Source organism: Scleropages formosus, chromosome 14, assembly GCF_900964775.1.
Source record: "Scleropages formosus chromosome 14, fSclFor1.1, whole genome shotgun sequence".
NCBI lineage: Eukaryota > Metazoa > Chordata > Actinopteri > Osteoglossiformes > Osteoglossidae > Scleropages > Scleropages formosus.
In genome coordinates, this window is record NC_041819.1 from 15193270 (window position 1) to 15209311 (window position 16042).

General features: G+C 40.9%; 1 protein-coding gene across 1 annotated transcript; it reads left to right on the plus strand.

Annotated features, from left to right (window-relative positions):
- Positions 1–4095: 4095 nt before the first annotated feature.
- LOC108919989 (uncharacterized protein KIAA0754-like) lies at positions 4096–14783 on the plus strand. The gene is made up of 10 exons (XM_029258154.1): positions 4096–4107; positions 5287–5394; positions 5975–6094; positions 6523–6577; positions 6716–6814; positions 7335–7426; positions 8369–8482; positions 9069–10017; positions 12716–12874; positions 14616–14783. Exons 1-10 carry the CDS (start codon positions 4096–4098, stop codon positions 14711–14713), a joined length of 1806 nt encoding a protein of 601 aa, XP_029113987.1. The 3' UTR covers positions 14714–14783.
- Positions 14784–16042: the final 1259 nt, after the last annotated feature.

Consider the following 16042-nt stretch of genomic DNA (forward strand, 5'->3'; position numbering starts at 1 on the left):
AGAAGAAGTGGTTATGGGGTGGAAGCCACCATGGGGCAGGACTGAGGTTTCACGTTGTAGGGATTTAAGCAAAATATGCTTTTCATTATAAACGACACCACAATGGGGGGGCTGGGATTGAGTTTCACACCAGCCAACATATAATTTGAAAACCAAGACTCACCCCCCATATTAACAACGAACCAAAATGATCCATGGTCCTCCCTTCATGTACTTGCAGTCTCCCCTCTCCCGTTTTCATCAGCTGCCTTATAAAACTCTTATTATTTGAAGGCAGCTTGTTTTCATTCTATGAGAATTTGCATTGAATAAGAATTAAGAGCTGTCAGACGTGTGGTCCTGCCCTGTGCAATGGTTCCCCTACCCACCACATTGCACGTGGTCAAAGCACTTTAACAATCAGATTACATTATATACTGTATTTGTATCTATTACTACATCCAAAAACAAATTAAGTTGTGTCATGAACATGTAACGATTCTGAAATGGACTCCAAACAGCTAAACAATACAGAAAACAAAACAATTTACTGTTTCTTGACATGAAAACTCTAGTGTCTCCATTTATAATGTCCTTGGAAGTGGATTATGACAAACGAGCAAAAGTTGGGTGGTCAGGTTAATTAAATGAAGCATAATCATATCTGAATTTGATTAATGATCCCTATGAGATAGTGTCTTAAGAAGAAATGTACAAGTTGTTGTGACAGTGGCCTGATTTATGCAATAAATAATCACTCACGTGGTTATTTTAGCTCTAGTATTTTTGTTTTGCTGTACATTTTATGCATGTTTATTCATGTAAAATATGGCCATCGCATATTCATGTAACCTTGATATTCAGTCCTGTGGAAAACAAAAGACAGTGCTTTTTGAATGTGTAAAAAACTGTATAAAGATGTACTATTATGACTATTCTCATTAATTAATACTACAGTTACTATTTTATTACTGAATTGAAAGCAAATGGTGCAAGAGACTTAGAACCCCACTTCCGTTGCTTAATGTTTTCCTGTGTTTGTGGTCAGCCGTATGCACTGGTGTCACAGATAGTCTTTGGAACTGCAAACTATCAACAATTACATATGCCCAAACCTAGCAATGTTTAAAGAAAAAAAAAAAAAAAAAAAGTAAAAAGTAAAATTGCTCTCTTTACTGCAGACAGACCCAAATCAGAACATTAATTCTCACTCCTGTCTCTTTAAATAACCTCAGAGTCATTTGAATATCATTTGAATGTCATTGGAAGTCATTTACAAAACTTCTAATCCTTTTCCGGGAAAATATGCATTTCTGGCTGTTGTGCAGTGTCCCGGTCATATTTTGCTTTTGAAAGATCACTACTTTGCTCATGCTCTTTCAAAAGGCAGCTGGTCCGCCCTGGCAGTGAACCGCTCACTGCAGCTCCACAGAGTGTGTAACGTGCCCATAAATCATATAAATTGAGATCCACTGTGATTCCGGCAGCTGCATGACAGTTGCGGTCCGAGGCTGTGCCCTCATGTCACCGCCAAGGGACCAACACAGCCTTGTTTTCCCCGCCACTACTTTCAGTCCAGAACGTGTCACATCTAATCCCCTTCGTATCAAAGCCCACACCCCCGTAATTGCATTGCATCCGAACAATGATGGAATTTTGAACACAAAGCTCATATTTACCGCAAACGATTACACTGTTTTCCAGAAGGGCTTTTATTGGTATTTTCCCGGTAACTGTTTAATCTGGTTAAAGGTAAAAATACATGTCTGAAAGTTCAAGAACCCTTTTTTGGAACATCACTTGAATGCATATTTAGGGTTTTCCCCTTCCCCCGCACAGTTTTCTTTGAGGTGTTAATAGACCTCTGCGAGAATGTCATCTGTGCTTATTCATATGTGCACCTTCTCGAGGTAAGATGTTACAGCCAGGGTGCAAGCTGTGAAGTCAGGCCCTTCATTATGAACCCCGATCATAGGGCGTGAAGAGAGATCTTTGACCTACTTAATGTTCATGTTGCTCTCAGGCTCCTTGTCTTGGCAGCTCTGACAACAACTGGATAACAAGTTGCTTAACCACCTTAACCTATTTAGTTTGCCTCATGGTCTGTTTTCTAGTTCTGCTCCTGTTCTCATTTGAATACTTTCTTTATTTACTGGAAAAATTGTTTGGGATGCTATACAAAACATTCTGTTTGAGATACAAAGCCTTCAGTTCTTCCCTTCTCTCCATGTGTTCTACCCATCTTCTGCGGTCAGTCTGAATGGGGTTCCACTGTGTTATTTCGGGGGTGTACACCTCACGGTACATTGCACAGGTGTGTAAGATGTAAGTTGCACTGCGACGTTAAAAAAAAAGGAACATATTGCTCTTTTTTCAAAGATATTATCTGTTATTCTGTACAATAACTGAATTAAAGTGATATGAGAGAGAGAGAAATTACATTTATTCTTCGTAAGACTGAAATGTAGCCTTTTTGATTTCTCAAATATATATATCTATAACAGATTGTAAAACTTCAGTTGTGAAAACTAATAAACTGAATTCTCTGCACTATTGAAAAATTGTGTAATTTGCAACTGCTTCAGCTGCATGTGATTCAACTGCTCCGAGATACTTCATAGCAGTATGATAAACTGGGTCATGACAGAAAATATACATTTAACAGGTATAACAAAGTGCTCTACGCACACCTTTTGTTAATGTAAAAAGCATTACAAGTTATTGCTTACAGTCAAACACAAATGCTGCAGATTCATATATTTATTCCATCCTGGACAAGGTTTCCCTCTTTACCTCAATACCAGAGGTCTTGAAAATGAATTAGCAAAGTTTTTTTTCCATTTCTGTTATTGAAGTAAATCATTCATGTCCATAACTAATAAATCACACCAAAAGCACAATTTTCACACAAACAGAAGCTCAGGTCCATCAAATTACTAGAATACTCCTACATTTTTTAGCTGACTTTTGATTATTTCAGTATAGTCATATTTATTGAGTATCACAGAAGTGCACAGAACATTTTCATGACAATAAATGGCCTTTTGTGATACTGAAACTTCCACCTTTTTTCTTATCAATTTGTAGAAACAGGTAGGAGACCAGACAGGTGCACTACTGCCACCTACTGCTTCGGCGGGGAACTAATAACTACAAGTAAATGCAGTAACTATAAAAATAGAAATTGCTCCAACACGCCCCCCCACCAACCCCCACCCACCCCCACCGCCAGCCCCCGCGCCGCCTCCTCATTTGCAATCATTTCTGAAACGTCCTGTATTTCATATAAATGTAAATTTCTTCAAAGATGTCCAATAGGCCATATTAACTGTGATTTATTATATTCATTAAAAAAAAAAGAAAAACAAAAAAACAGGTTTTCCGCAGAAATTCTAACCGCAATTCTCCTATTACTAAGGAGAAAACAAAAATGCCTTGGATAATACTGCTCTGGTTTATTTTTTTCTCTTCCTGTCATCTTGTCTTGCCGTTAAAGACACAGGCTCTTACCCTGAGATTTGTTGCTTCAGTCTCGAGTCTACTGCTGTACCCTTGATCAAAGTATTTCTCTTGAAATTTCTCTCCTGTATAAATTCGTCAAACGCCGTAAGATGGATGAAACGCACGAATAACAAATAATATATAACTACAATTAATTATAAATAATTTTTTTAACTCTTTTTTAAACTTTTTTTTTTTTACTTTAACTTTTTTAACGTTTCAACTTTTTTTTTTTTTTTTTTTTAAACTTTTTACGCTCACAATCACCTCTTTAGAAGTGATAATGTCTATGACACGGCTAAACTAGGGTTTCCTTAGAAGAAGGTGGAATCGAGGAAAAAAAAATCAAGTTGCCTCTTGCTCTTCTTGACCAAAATGTATATCATGTGTTCACAGGCAGATTGAGTAAATGCAACTAAAATTGAGCAACACATGTCATGCTAAGATGGAATTGCAGCAATTTGTTCTTGCAAGCGTTAATGCGTGTGAAGTACGCACGAGACACGAGCGCGCTACATCGCTGGATCGCCGGCGGCCCTTTCGGACGCTCCTCGCGCGCTTGTGCGGCGCCGATCCAGCGCGTTCCGCGTCACACGCCCTTCCTTCCCAGCCGCTATGGCTGCCAAGGTAAGTGTGCTTCTCGTCCAAACTGAGCAGACGCAAACACACGCAGTCCCCGTCAAGGTGTCAGTGCGGAAAGAAAGAGTGCGCGCGGGTGTTAAAGCGCGTTCCACGGACGGGTGCGCGTGGACTCGCGATCGGTCGCTGGCGTTGCGTAAATTGAGTACGGACGTTGTCCGACGACGGGCTGCTCCGCGAAACACACTCGCTTTCAGTCCAATTTGAAGCAGAAGATGAAAAAAAAAAATCGTATTACAAATTACATGAATATAATTCCGAAAGGACACAGTGCAGCGCGTTTCACACGTTTAACTATTCATGGTGACTTAATCGCGTGTGAACTTTTTTTGTAACCTTCTCTGCGGAAGACCGGGCTAAATAAAAGACAAGTTTTGATAAAATCATTAAACATATGAGCAACCGCATCATTAGGATTAGCGGCGTGACGGAGGTGGCGTCTGCGTAGGAAAATTAGACACAAATAACATAATCTTCATTAATTAAATTGGATTTTAACTAATCTGCTGTTATTATGCAGTGAGAGCTGTGACATTTCTGTCCAGACTCTGGGTAATTCTGGGTAATGTGTGGTAGCATAAAGGACTTTACTACAGGAGAGTTCCAGCTAAGAGTATTTATTTTACTATATATTTATTTGCATCTTTTGTGCACAGTGTCATCATCTGGGGCTAGAGATGGTATAGTGGTTAGAACTGCTGGCTTTGCACCCTGAGACCACACATTTGAATCCCACCTCCAGCTGTAATATCCTCGAGTAAGGTACTTACTGTATTTGAAATGGCCAAGCTGTATAAATGGGTAAATAGTTGCAGGTATCTTAACACTAAGTTGTTCTATATAAAAGCTAAATGTAAATATGAATCTTCAAAAGTTTTTCTAAGATTACTGCAAGGGACTGGTGTCGTGTTCAGGGTGAACCCTTCTTAGCCTTGTGCCGTGTGTTTGTGGGATAGACTCTGGACCACCATGACCCTGACTTGAACAAGTGCTTGATGGTAGCGAGTGAGTTTATGAGATTTATGAGATTATGGGTCAGCATTTCTCATTTTTTCCTGCAACAGTTTTGCTGTGTTTACCTGCAGCTATGGCCACTGACAGAAGTATATTTTAACATAGTACACCCTGAGAGGACACTATGATGATGACTGATGCTGGTGTCCACAGGTGGTTAAGCTGGCAGCGATCCCAGCAGCCCTGGGATTGGGTATGGCCTCCTTTCGAGTGCATGCCCTGAGCAAGGGCGACAAGGAGGAACTGCTTTCTCCGCAGGAGGTACCAGAGGAGCGCTGCACCTTGTCCTCAAACAATTAAACAAATGCAATTAAGCACAAGTTATGTTCTTTATGGAATGTATTTGTGTACAAAACATCTAAGGTCTTGTTGAGTATTTTTTTGATTGATCACAAGTGACAGAAGGAGGACAGGCCATAAAAAAGAGGGTAATCTCATTTCCTGAGAGCACCACCAAGATTACATGTACCCTCAGTGCTGACATTAGCAATTGCGGGGCCCAATTTGTAATTTTGTGCTGCCTCTTGGATTTACGATTATTTGAAATTAGGTATTAGGAATATATGCTATTACATTATATTAAAAATAAAGCAACAAAGAGGTATATTTATGTTTTTCTGTATATAAACAAAACTTTATCTCAACCCCACACCCCCACCTCTCCCAAGTACTTTTTAATTTTCAGCCCCTAGTGCTGGATTCCTTGTAGTTACGGGACCCACTTGAGTCAAATGGGTTCATTTAGCCTAAGGATGTCCCTGCCTACCCTAGTTTTGCTTTTAGGAATACTTTCCCTTTGTGAAAGATGACAAAATGTTGCTGTGTTGACCCCCACCCCTAGCTGTCCATCTACGCCTCTCCGGCCCAGAATCTCCGCTACGTGGAAGAACAGCCAAGCTTCCTGCAGAGGGCTTTTGGCCAGCTGCGGGTGGGGCTACAGCCATATGCTAGGACCGTTGAGGTATTACCTGACATCCATGTTGTAACCTTTGGCCCATGTGGGGTGGGAGATCTGCTTGCGGGTTCGACCTCAAGTTTAAGTCATCAGTTCGCAAAGCAGGGCTTTGCCCATCACTGCTGCTTGTTCGATATCAAAGCACTCACAGTTGGATGCACTTGAATGTTTATTTTGCAGAGATCCATTCAGAGGGATGTCTGACTAATTAAACAGAATAGCGCCTGTCACACCAAATCCATAACATGGTTAGGAATGGCATTTGTGTCTTTGTGACTAAGGGTCTCAAAACACAGAACAACTGCAACAGCAGCAGTAATAATAGTGGCTTCTATACCCCCTGCCCTTTACGTTTGTTTTAATTATTTATTTTCTTGTGCAGTTGAGTTTATTTAGTTTTGCTTTATTCCCTAATTGTGGTTTTCTTACTTTAGGGCACCAGTAGCCTTGTAAAAGCTGGAGCAGCAAACGTTTATCGTGCTGGACAAGGTGAAAATTGAGAGTGCTTTGTGCATCTTTCCACGGTCGTTGGGATAACTTGCAGAAAAAAAGTTTTTTTTTTTTTTTTTTCCCCATGCATACAACTGTTAAAAAATATGTTTCCGTTCACAAAATGCATTTTCTTAGATGCCTACCGCTTCCTGAAAGACCCCTCTCCTGGCTTTCTCCCAAGGCTCAGTGTGATAACTGTTTCTGGACTGGCTGGTCTTGTTCTGGCAAGAAAAGGTAACTCGACCTCTGTTGGGTCGCAATGGAATATAAGTAGCTTCATAACGCATTCAATTATTCATTTAGCCGATGCTTTTCTGCAAAGCAAATTGAAGCGCTAAGATACTTAATTATTTATGCATTTACCACAGGGTAATTTTTACTGTATCAATTCAGGGTAAGTACCTTTATAAAGGGTACAACAACAAGAGATGGGTTTTCAACCATTGTCTTTAAACTGGAAGGTAGCGACACTACCTGAAACACCACCTACGTTTTTACTGATGCATTGTTCTTCTGGCTGTCACTTAGAGGTACCAGATGTTTTAAATGTTGTCATAGAAATTTGAGCTTTGCTGTAAAAATTATGTATCTCAAAAATTAAATACCATCTGTAGTTTATACTTGTGTAACAATTTCATCACGGGATTTTCTATTCTGCTTCATCTCACTTTGCTCTGCTCCATCCTGCTGTACTCTGCCTTGGTCTGCTCTGTCCTACTACGATCTGATTCCTGCTATGGTTCGCCCTCTGCAGGGTCTCAGCTAAAGCGGCTGGGAGTGCCCCTGGGTATGGCTGCCGTAAGCACTGCGGTGTGTTACCCAGCACAGACAGTTGGGGTGCTGAAGGTACCTGTTTTATAACCTGTGTACACTGGGCCTCATGTTGTGAAAGTTCAAGCTACGCATTTTTGAAGATACACTTGGTCCTCAACTTATAAAAAAAAAAAAAAACAGGGACTAGAAATTTTCTTGAATGGATTTTTCTGTATCTTGGAGGTCATTTTTTACCATATTGAAATCAGTAGAAGCTGAATATTAAGTCTAAATTTAAAAAAGAGAAAAACCTCAGACAGATGTTTGATAAATAATATTCTGCAATACTTCTGATCATCAAAAACCAATGTCCAGTGTAGGGTCATGGTTGGTCTTCTGAATTACATAAGTATGTTCATTATTCCCCAACTATGGGTGACTTTTAACTGTCTAATTATCTACACAATGAATCAACACTTAAAGAGAATATAACATTAACAGATTGCCCACTGATTGATTTATGGGTAAGGCTCTGTAAAAATCCTGGATATAGCAATAATGAATAAAAATACTTTAAGACTTCAGTTTAATATATTAATTAATTATGTGCTACATTAAAGTTAAAACTAATTTAAAATGACTGAAAATAAACATAAATACTCTTTCCAAACTGCTACATGCTGTTAACAGATTTGTTCCGCAAACATCGGCAATGTTTCTTAGGTATGTATCTAAGAGTGAGGAGCACCACACTCAAGCTATAAACTCTGGAGTGACTTCTATTCTGTTTCTCTTCTGAGTGCATTTTGCTGCCAACTAACATCTGTATGTGGAAATGCAGGTGATTTTCTGCACAACAGAGAGAAATTTTACAAAACAGAACAGTGAAGAAAATGCAGTTTAAAAGATGCTAACAAGAAAATGTCTTTTCAAAAAATTTGGATCAGAATATTCTTAACATAAAAAACTAGAGAAACATTTTGAACTTTTTTTTTTTGTATTTTTTCACATCTGTTTTTGTGTTCTGCTCTGTAGCTCATGGGGAAAAAGATGTACCCTGCTAGTCAGTGGACGAGCTCAGCCATCACCTCATTGCGGAAAACACCAAGTGCTGCAAAAGAAGCCATCATCCAGTCATCCATCCCCAAGGTACTCGAATGTACTCTTTAGTTTCATACTACATGTAAGTCGTGGACAGCAAGTAGTTTAGTGGTTATAGCTGCTGCTTGTGGATTGAAAAGGGTTGAAAGGATCCAAATGGTCCAGATTCAGTTCCTACCTCCTCCTGCAGTTCCTTTGATCAAGGTACTTACCCTGAAATTGTTCCGGTAAAAACTACCCAGTTGTATAAATGGGTAAATAATCTTTAGTGACTTATCGTTGTAAATTACATTGGAGGAAAACTAAATGGAAAAAATGTAAGTACAATTCAATGATAATGTAATTGCATGGAGGGGCGCGGTGGTCTGGCAGGCTTGGCTGGGTCCCGTTCTCTGGTGGGTCTGGGGTTCGAGTCCCGCTTGGGGTGTCTTGCGATGGACTGGTGTCCCATCCTGGTTGTGTCCCCCTCCAGCCTTGCACCCTGTGTTGCTGGGATAGGCTCAGGTTTGCCACCACCCCACTTGGGACAAACGGCTTTGGCCAGTGTGTGTGCATAATTGCATGCACGCTACTCATTTTAATTAAAAAATAGTTGGTTGAAGATCTGTCTTTACTGTATTGCCCCTACCAACAGGATGTACCAGTCCCAGGCTCTGAAGTCAGGGAGCCAACAATAAAGCCCCTCCCTAAGGTCGAACCATCTGAAGAGGCCCTTCTATCTTCTGATGAACCAACCTCAATCCCAGCCCCTGTAGAGGAGGTTACTTCGGAGGCTGGTCCAGAAGTGGATACCTCCTCCGTCACTGCTGAAACCACGTCCCGTTCACTAACACTTGAACCTCACATCCCAGTAGCACCTGAATCTGTCCCCACACACATCCCTGAACCTGAGCTTCCCAGCATGAAGGATTTTGCTTCTCCATCCATCCTTGAACCTGAGTCTCCCACTATGAAACAGTCTATTCCTCCACCCCTCCTTGAACCTCAGCTTCCCTCTGGACATGAGTCCCTTCCTCCTTCCACCCCTGAACCTGAGGTTTCCAGCATGGAAGAGTCTGTTTCTCTACCCATCCTTGAACTTGAGCTTCCTACTATGAAAGAGTCTATTCCTCTACCCACCCCTGAACTTGAACTTCCCTCTGGTCTTGAATCAGTCCTTTCAACCATTCCTGAACCTGCGAAAGCCTCTGTTCCTCCCCCTATCCCTGAACCAGAGTCTTCTACTGGGGGTGAATCTTCCCCTGCACCCATCCCTGAATCTGAGCATACCTCTTTGCTTTCTCTTGTGTCTCCATCTGTGAAGGAACCTTTACCACTCTTTGAACCTGAATTTGAACTGATAGATGAGATCCAAGTCTCTCTTGAGCCTGAACCAGAATCCAAGGTTACTGTTGCAGCAGAATCTGGGCCAGTGCAGGAAAGTGCTTTTGTTCCAACCTCAGAACCAGAACTGGCTGCAGAAGCTGCTCTAGTCCACATTGATGAGCTTCTCCCCATTCTTGCTGCTCCTGATCCCGTGGAGCTCCCAAACCCACCCTTTCTGGAGACCTCTGAACCGGTTCCAGAAGTGGACATCTTCGCAGGTATGTCTTCTACAGCTGTACAACTGCAGTACAGAAAATAACGGGGGAAGAAGAACAATTGAAGCAACAGGGCAATTTTTTTGTTCTTTTCCTTGCGATACCATGCTATGGTGTATTTACACCGATCAGCCACAACATTAAAACCACTGGCAGGGTGAAGTGGATATGTCATGGTTCGTTCCGGAAGGATCTGTCAGACTCAATTGCAGAGTGAACAGGAGTTTATTTCAAGGAGGAACAGGAAGCGTGGTAAGGGACAGGCAAAGGTTTTTGATCAGCGAACGTTGTACACAAGGACAATCCAGAAACGTGGTCGAGGAAACAGGCAGAAGGTCAAAACACAAGAAAACTTATCTGAGTTCAGGAAGGGGAAGGGACATGGGACGAGGACAAGGGCGATGATTAAGGCGAAGCGAAGGCTGACTCTCGGTGAGCGAGTGGCTTGGCGAACAAGGTTCCGCATCCAACTTCGTTCTGCCGCTGCCTTTTATGCCTCCGTCTCCGTCGAGCCCCAGGTGTGCCCTGTCATGCCCACAACGTGGGCGTGGCAGAATTACTTTGATTATCTTGTTACAATGGCATCTACCATGGATTGGGGTATATTAGGCAGCAAGTGAACAGTCAGTTCTTGAATTTGATGTGTTGGGAGCAAGAAAAATGGGCAAGTGTAAGGATCTGAGCAACTTTGACAAGGGCCAAGTTGTGATGGCTAGACAACTAGGTCAGAGCATCTCCAAAGGTCTTGTGGGGTGTTTCTGGTATGCAGTGGTTGGTACCTACCAAAAGTGGTTCAAGGAAGGACAACTGGTGAACCGGTGACAGGGTCATGGATGCCTAAGGCTCAGCGATGCACTTGGGGAACAAAGGCTAACCTGTCTGGTCTGATCCCACAGAAGAGCTACTGTAGCACAAATTGCTGAAAACCTTAATGCTGGCCATAATAGAAAGGTGTCAGAACACACAATGCATTGCAGCTTGCTGTGTACAGGGCTGCGTAGCTGCAGACTGGTTAGAGTGCCCATGCTGACCCCTATCCTCCAGTGAAAGTGCCTACAATGGGCACCTGAGTGTCAGAACTGGACTGGGTCCTGGCATTCATGTGGATGTTACTTTGACATGTACCACCTACCTAAAGATTGTTGCAGACCATGTACACCCCTTCATGGCAATGGTATTCTCTGATGGCAGTGGCCTCTTTCAGCAGGATAATGCACCCTGCCAGACTGCAAAAATTGTTAAAAAGTTCAAGGTGTTGACTTACATTTTCTTATTTAGCAGACGATTTTCTCCAAAGCGACTTCCAATGAACTCTATATAGTGTTTCCGCCCACACACCTTATTCACCAAGGTAGCTTACACTGTTAGATACACTACTTAGAATGGGTCACACATCCATACATCAGTGAAACACACTCTCTCTGTGTCACTCGCACACTATGGGTGAACCTAAACAGCATGCCTTTGGACTGTGGGATGAAACCCACGCAGACACGGGGAAAACATGCAAACTCCACACAGACTGAGCAGGGATCAAAATCACATTCTCTCGCACCACCCAAGTGCTGTGAGACAGCAGCACTACTCGCTGTGCCACCGTGCTGCCAGACTTGGCGTCCAAATTCCACAGATCTCAGTCTGATCAAGCATCTGTGGGATGTGCTGGAAAAACAAGTCCAATTCATGGAGGCCCCACCTCGCAACTTGCAGGACTTAAAGGATCTGCTGCTAATGTCTTGGTGCCGGATACCTCAGGACACCTTCAGAGATCTTGTGGTGTCCATGCCTCGACGGGGCAGAGCTTGTTTTGGCAGCACAAGGGGGACCTACACAATATTAGGCAGGTGGTTTTTGATGTTGTGGCTGATCAGTGTAAAGTAACTCTGTGTTCTTTTAAAATTTTTGCTAGTTTAACAGTAATCATGGTAGCAATACTTAGTCAAGCATCAGTCAAAAGTTTTGGAACATCTTTTTGAAACCAGTCTTTTCTGCACCAGAAACACAAAAATGGAATGTTTGAGGAGTGGAAGTTGGTGTTACATTGACAATTCTGGGGGAAAAAAAAAAGTTTCCAGCAAGCGTACTCAAACTTGTGACATGATACTGTATATACATTATAATGAGGATTAATGGCAAATACAGGCTTGTAAGGAGCATCTTTAACATTCATTAACTGGTGCTACAGTTAATTGTCTACAAGGAAGGTAAATGTTACATTCACTAGCTGCTTTGATTACAAATATATTTATTTGCCTGTTGCTGCATGTATTCTAATTCTAATACTATTTATATCACTAAGCTGTGAATGTAATTATGATAAATTTTGGTTTCGGTCAAGATGAGACAAACTGATTTTCCACTGAATTCCCCTTTAAAATGTGCTTGAAATCTTTTTATTTCATACCAAATCCACACGTTGTCATTGAAGAAGTGAAGCATAAGAAATGTGCATTTGCATATGAAACTGTGGAAATTGTCCTTCTTGCAGAAGAAAGTGCCTTGCCTGCGGACGTACACTCCGCTCCTGCCTTTGTGGATAAGGAGTCTCCTGAATTCCCTCCTCCACATGTAGAGGAAAATGGCCCTGGTCCTTTAGAAGAGAACAAGCCCTTCATTGTAGAAGCAATTGTTCCTCAGTCTTCAGAGGAAACTGAAACTGTCGCTGTAGAGGAGATCATGTCTTCATCACCTTCCCTTACAGAAAGGCCTACCCACCTTTCCAATCCCCCTATGGAGATTACCACCCTTGAGTGCCCTATACAAGAAGCCTCTCCATTATGTAGCAATGGTAAACCTGCCCCAGTTGAGGAAGTCATCCTGCCATCTCCCGCTGCCGATCCCAGTCCCCTGGAACCTTCTGGTGAGCTGTGCGGATCGTCTCCTTAATAGAGGAGAATGGGCTTTGGCTCTAGTTCTGCATCTCCTTTTATGGTTCTCATCTTTCCAGGAGATTAACAGCCTTTTGTTTGTATGGGGAATACATACTTGATTGATTGTATTAACATTTTTCTCCGAAAGTGCCTTAGGCCAGTAGTGTCACGTTACCAGTTGTCTCTACGAGTGCCATAGGGCTTTTTGTGTTTCAGTTAATTATAACATCTTCCTTTGTGCAGGAAGTAAGGGCACCTGGCTTTTTCGGGTGTGAATAGCTTGCTGACTCAGGCCCTCTTCAGTCAAGCTGCTGACTTTCACCTTCTGTTTTTAAAAGTAATTGACAGGCAGCACTGCGTGCAGTCTTGCCTGTTGTATTTTATTGCTCCGAGATGAATTGCTGCTCTTAAAATGGGTTTTTCTGCTGTCAGCCAGACTAAGTGTCTCATGGAAACCTACAGACCATTTAAGGATGTTTTGTTTAATTTAAAAGCTTCTCACAGATGCTTATATGGTGACTCAATTATTGATTCCAAATTAGAAAAAGTATTTTAAAATATTTGAAACATAAATATTATAGCAAACTGACTATAGTTTCTTCCATAACGGCCAATTTTCAGCTAAGAATGCAACACAGATTATTTAAACACTCAACGCGGGGATCATCGCGGATATTTGAAGATTTTTCCAACATGTTCAAAAATTCGTTTTTCATGGGTCACAACTTTAATTAAACTTCTAACTATGCAGTTACACCCCCTTTAAAAAAAGTACACCAGTGTACACATATGTGCATGCCCACACTTCGAAGCTAGCGCACTATGCCTCTTTCAAAACAAAACCAAATACGTATATACCTCCTACCACATGGCGAATCAACTAATCACAACCCTTGATCATGATATGCTACTTAGAATTATTGACCCATTTTTAAAGCTGGGTCATTTTCACAAGAGCAGTTCAGGTTAAGTACTTTTATTAAGAGTACTACAGCAGGAGTACTTGTCATAGCATAGTGTCCATGTGCTGCACAGATGGAAGGGCAGTGATCTTGTGAACCTTATTTCCCTGTCATTAGCATCGTCGAGTCAAATTATCACCGTTATAGCGCCTTATGCCTCCTGGATATACTTTGCTCCTCCACTACAAGCAGTTATTGATAATGAAAGGATGAATTCATGAAAAAGTAAAAAAAAAAAAAAAAAAAAAAAAAAAGACAAGCCATGAGTAATAAATAATTCTTAGTACAAATATTTTAAAATTTGTTGGTGTTGTCATTGCTATACATAAAATAGCCTTTTGTATGTGTTTGTGTGTCTATTTTTGTGTATACGAATACCACAAACACATATCTATATTTAGTAGAAAATATAAAACCATAGATATATGTGTATATATACACACACCTATTTTTGATTTTGTATTTGACATCTCATGTGATGAGTATAAAGTTAGACAAAGTATATATTGATTGCTTTTATTGGTAAACATGTTGCAGAGAACTGTAAATACCCCAAATCTCTGTTGTAGAGCTTCTGTATTTTTAATTTAAATTTTCCAAGAATAAAATAGTGCTCCTAGATCACAGGGTTTATTGATAGAAACTGTGGAATGTACCGTATGTTGCACTACTGCATATTCACCGTATTTTACTCTTTCCATTTGACAAAAATGCATTTTGTGGTCCATTACATACCCCCACCTTGTCTCACGTCAGATTCTCTGTTCAGTCACTACAGAAAAGCACGGATTTCCAGCAGAGTCTGAGCTTCTAGACCATGGCCAGGCCGAGCCTGAGGATGCTGACCTTTACAGCACACGAAGCTGAACATCTGGTAGAAGAGAAAAGGAGAAACCTGTGGGGTGGGAGATTTGCTCACATCCAAAGTTTTATAGCAGAGCCATATATTGTTGACATTAATTTTGAAGGCATCAGTTTTTGTGGAAGGAAATTGAGCAGTCAAATTTTTGGGTCCACATTCTTCCTTCTTCAGGGTTTTGGTTTTATAAGAACCGTGGTATAACAGACCAGTGGTGTTTAGTGTTACTGGCATTATTCGAATAACAATATTCTCTTGAACTCGTCAGCGTTAATGTCCGATTTCAAAAGAGGAAACAAAATTATTAGTCCTTTCACTAATGAGTCAACTTTACAGTGACTCCTCGTATTACAAACCTGTCAAGTTACAAGTTTTCAAAGATGCAAAGAGTTTCAATTTATTTTTCTTCCAGTTTAATTTACTTTTTATTTCATTTTCTGCATTTACTTATTTTACGAAATTTCCCTCTAGCAAATTGAACACAACTTGTTTTTACATGCATAGCCAATAGATGTCAGTATTATGCACTCAAGCGGAAAAGGAGGGAAACCAGTTCAATACAGCTGACCTACACAGTGTTTACAATGTGTGCACAGTGTTTACAGTGTTTCACAGGGTTCCGGTTGTTCCTCGGTGTCAGTGATAAATAAGATGATGAATGTGGCAGTCGTTTATTGGATGAATCAGTCAACAATTGAGTTTGAGGCGATATATTTTCAGATGTTTACTTTAAATGTTTCACATGTTTATTTTCATTTGAAATGTATTTTAATTTTAATATAGCTCAGAGTTATGAAAAATAAGTCAAACAAAAGTTACTTTATCATAGTTAAATCGCAGATTTTGACACTACCTTTAAAATACAGTATATCGACAAACATCCTTATTGTTAGCCCTAGTGGTAAAACTGATTTTGCATTTAGAAGCAAGAATAATTGCAAATAGACTTCTGGCCTGGATAGTGTTTGGAAGATGAGGAGGCTGTATAGTGAAATTATTACATAAGGGGGTATGGGATCTCTGAGTTCTGATAAGATTTATAGAATAAAATAGCAAACTCGCACAGCTTCTACTGTTTGGGCTTGTTTAAAGTAAAAACTATGGAATCTCTTCCCCCCCCCCCCCCCCCTTTGCTTATCTCCCTAAAGGCAGAAAGCTGGAAGGAAATTAGAATTATTAGAATTGTTTTGTGTTAGGGAAGTGGGCCTGTGAGTGTTTTCTGTTCTTCTTCTGTACAGGAAGTAAAAAGGCTTTAAGTGTGGGCTTAGCTGGGGGGCTTTTTGCGGAATGTATGAGGTAGTTCACCTGTCACTGCTGTAGCAAAATGACAGCCTTAC